The sequence below is a fragment of the Fopius arisanus genome, unplaced genomic scaffold, assembly GCF_000806365.1.
Source record: "Fopius arisanus strain USDA-PBARC FA_bdor unplaced genomic scaffold, ASM80636v1 scaffold00020, whole genome shotgun sequence".
Taxonomy (NCBI): Eukaryota; Metazoa; Arthropoda; class Insecta; order Hymenoptera; family Braconidae; genus Fopius; species Fopius arisanus.
In genome coordinates this window covers 579056-581237 of record NW_011887759.1, presented here as the reverse complement: position 1 = coordinate 581237, position 2182 = coordinate 579056, and the positions used below count along the sequence as shown (strand labels likewise).

Here is a 2182-nt window from a genome sequence, read left to right as displayed (position 1 = left end):
AATTCTTACCAGAAGGATACACAGAACTCTTATCAGAATATGAATAGCAGTGCTTTCAAGGCGCAGACCGAGTCTTTCTTCAATAGAGTACAGAATGAAAATGCAAATAGGCCCGAGTAGGGAATCTCTCTTATTCATTTTTATTCATACTTAGTGGAGACTAAGATTAATATCGATTCTTTCATTCAGCGATTTACCACCGAATCAAGGAGGAAAATACAGCGGATTTGGGTATCAAATGGATGCACCACCCAAGAGCACGTCTCAAGAATTTTTCGACACTGCTGTATCTTCGTTGGCCAGTGTATTTATCTTTTTATTTTGGTCACTCAAAATCCTGCCTACGGACTGAATAACAAAATAGTATATTTCATCATAATGTGTGGATTCAACGATTTATACGCACTTTTGGAAATGCCAATTGTATCTATAAAGCCACTTTATCCGCACAGCGTGATGAAAAATATTTTACGTTTCATGATTTTATAATTAATTTTATAATGATACTTTCAATATTTATTGATTGTGTATAGGGATGGTCGGTATTCTCATCAACGGCATCAAAAGTGGCGTCTAAAGCAACAGAAAATGCTATAAAAATCGGAGGCATTGCTTCCCAGAAGGTTCGATCAATTCCTCATAATTGTGTTTAATTAACTTTTGTTTATTTTCCTAAGTTGTTAGTCCATTTATTTCTGTTTTGGTTTTATTTATGAATATAATTAGGTTCGAGATGGGACTCTGTTGGAAGATGTTGGAGCGCAAGTCAATAACTTGGCCTCTAAGGTCTCTATTTTTTTCATTTAATTTTCGTTTATAATTCATTGGCATGTTCTACTCAGGGATAATGAATGAAGTTACGAGTTTATGATTGTTTTAGGTGGGAGACTTGGGTAGACGTGGTTGGGGAGATATTGCTGGCTCGAATTCCTGTGCACAGCATTGTGGACCACAGTACGACACCCAGGACAATTACCAGAATTTAGGAACGTATCAGAGCAGTTATCATGGGTCATTTCCCAATGAAAACTCGTCACTTGTTAATTCTAACGCAAGGTAATGGATTAATTCGCAGATTAAATCTACTCAACGGATCGACAATTAAATGGATGGAAATGGAAATCGCTCGAATTACTAACTGATTTTTTGATAAATATTTATAAATACATTTCATGACTCGACACCAGAATTACGGAAAGAATAATAAACTGAATATCACCGTAGGGGTGGTGCATCCGGGACTAGCTCTCCAACTCAAGATTGGGACTGGGAAAACCCATCGAAGCCCTCGAATGGCAGTTCTCCGAATTCGAAACAATCAACAAAAAAAACGAGAGAAAAGAAGGTGAAAGAAGCTCCCCTCATCGATTTTGATGCAAAAACCGACGTGAAAACTTGGAACACGACTTCAAAAGCCGAAGAAGATGCCTGGGAAATCCTGAAGGATTAACTACAACTAACTCTGATTATTTCACTCATTAATTATGCAAAATTTGAATAGTAAATTTTACCGAAATATTAAAGTTAAGTATCAAAGGAATAACGAAAGAAAGCCAAGAATTGCTGAAGTACAGAGTTGCCTAGAATTGTACATAAATTTGATCGGAGTAATTGTTGCATTGAAAAGTTATAATCATTCCTCCACAGGGAAGATCAGACGTTCATAAGATTTTATTTTACCCAAAGGATCATCATACCTGATTCCACGCACACAATCCTGTTTAATTCACTGCCCATCCACAGATATAAGTATCATACGCCTATTATTCCACTACTGTTTACGTTAATATGGATAAATTATTGAACGTTCAGTTATTCCAATTCATTTAATTGTAATTACCAATTATATATCGAACAATAGTTCATATGCGAGATTAAATATTGAAGTGAATAAATGATGAATCAGTTCAATTCACAGGTTTCATTATTACTCTCGATTAATCACAGAGAATTGGGATCAATCGTCGGAATCTCTCTCCTCTTTAGGTACCACCACTTTCGCACGTCGAGAATAAGTTTTCCGAGTTCTTTCTTGCTCGATACTCTCGATGTATTCAGTAATTTCAGATCGACAGTACGGCCACACTTCGTGGGTTGTCTGAGCCATTACGTAGGCAATCGTTTCGTGGGTCATTCTGGAAATACCTACAGGAGGATGTCCGGAGGTGGCTTTTGATAACGC

The 2182-nt window shown here is 36.8% G+C and overlaps 2 protein-coding genes across 2 annotated transcripts in view; one reads left to right on the top strand and one right to left on the bottom strand.

Moving 5' to 3' along the window:
- The window catches only part of ArfGAP1 (ADP-ribosylation factor GTPase-activating protein 1), a 2646-nt gene extending 735 nt beyond the window's left edge, over window positions 1-1911 (top strand). The window contains exons 3-8 of the mRNA XM_011301226.1: window positions 4-116; window positions 190-304; window positions 534-623; window positions 727-786; window positions 881-1056; window positions 1225-1911. Coding sequence (XP_011299528.1) covers window positions 4-116; window positions 190-304; window positions 534-623; window positions 727-786; window positions 881-1056; window positions 1225-1450 — 780 coding nt within the window. The 3' untranslated portion in view covers window positions 1451-1911. The remainder of the gene's footprint in view (window positions 1-3; window positions 117-189; window positions 305-533; window positions 624-726; window positions 787-880; window positions 1057-1224) is intronic.
- Window positions 1776-2182, bottom strand: part of LOC105264389 (uncharacterized) — a 2213-nt gene continuing 1806 nt past the window's right edge. The window contains exon 3 of the mRNA XM_011301225.1: window positions 1776-2179. Within this exon, the coding sequence (XP_011299527.1) occupies window positions 1958-2179 (222 nt within the window). The 3' untranslated portion in view covers window positions 1776-1957. The remainder of the gene's footprint in view (window positions 2180-2182) is intronic.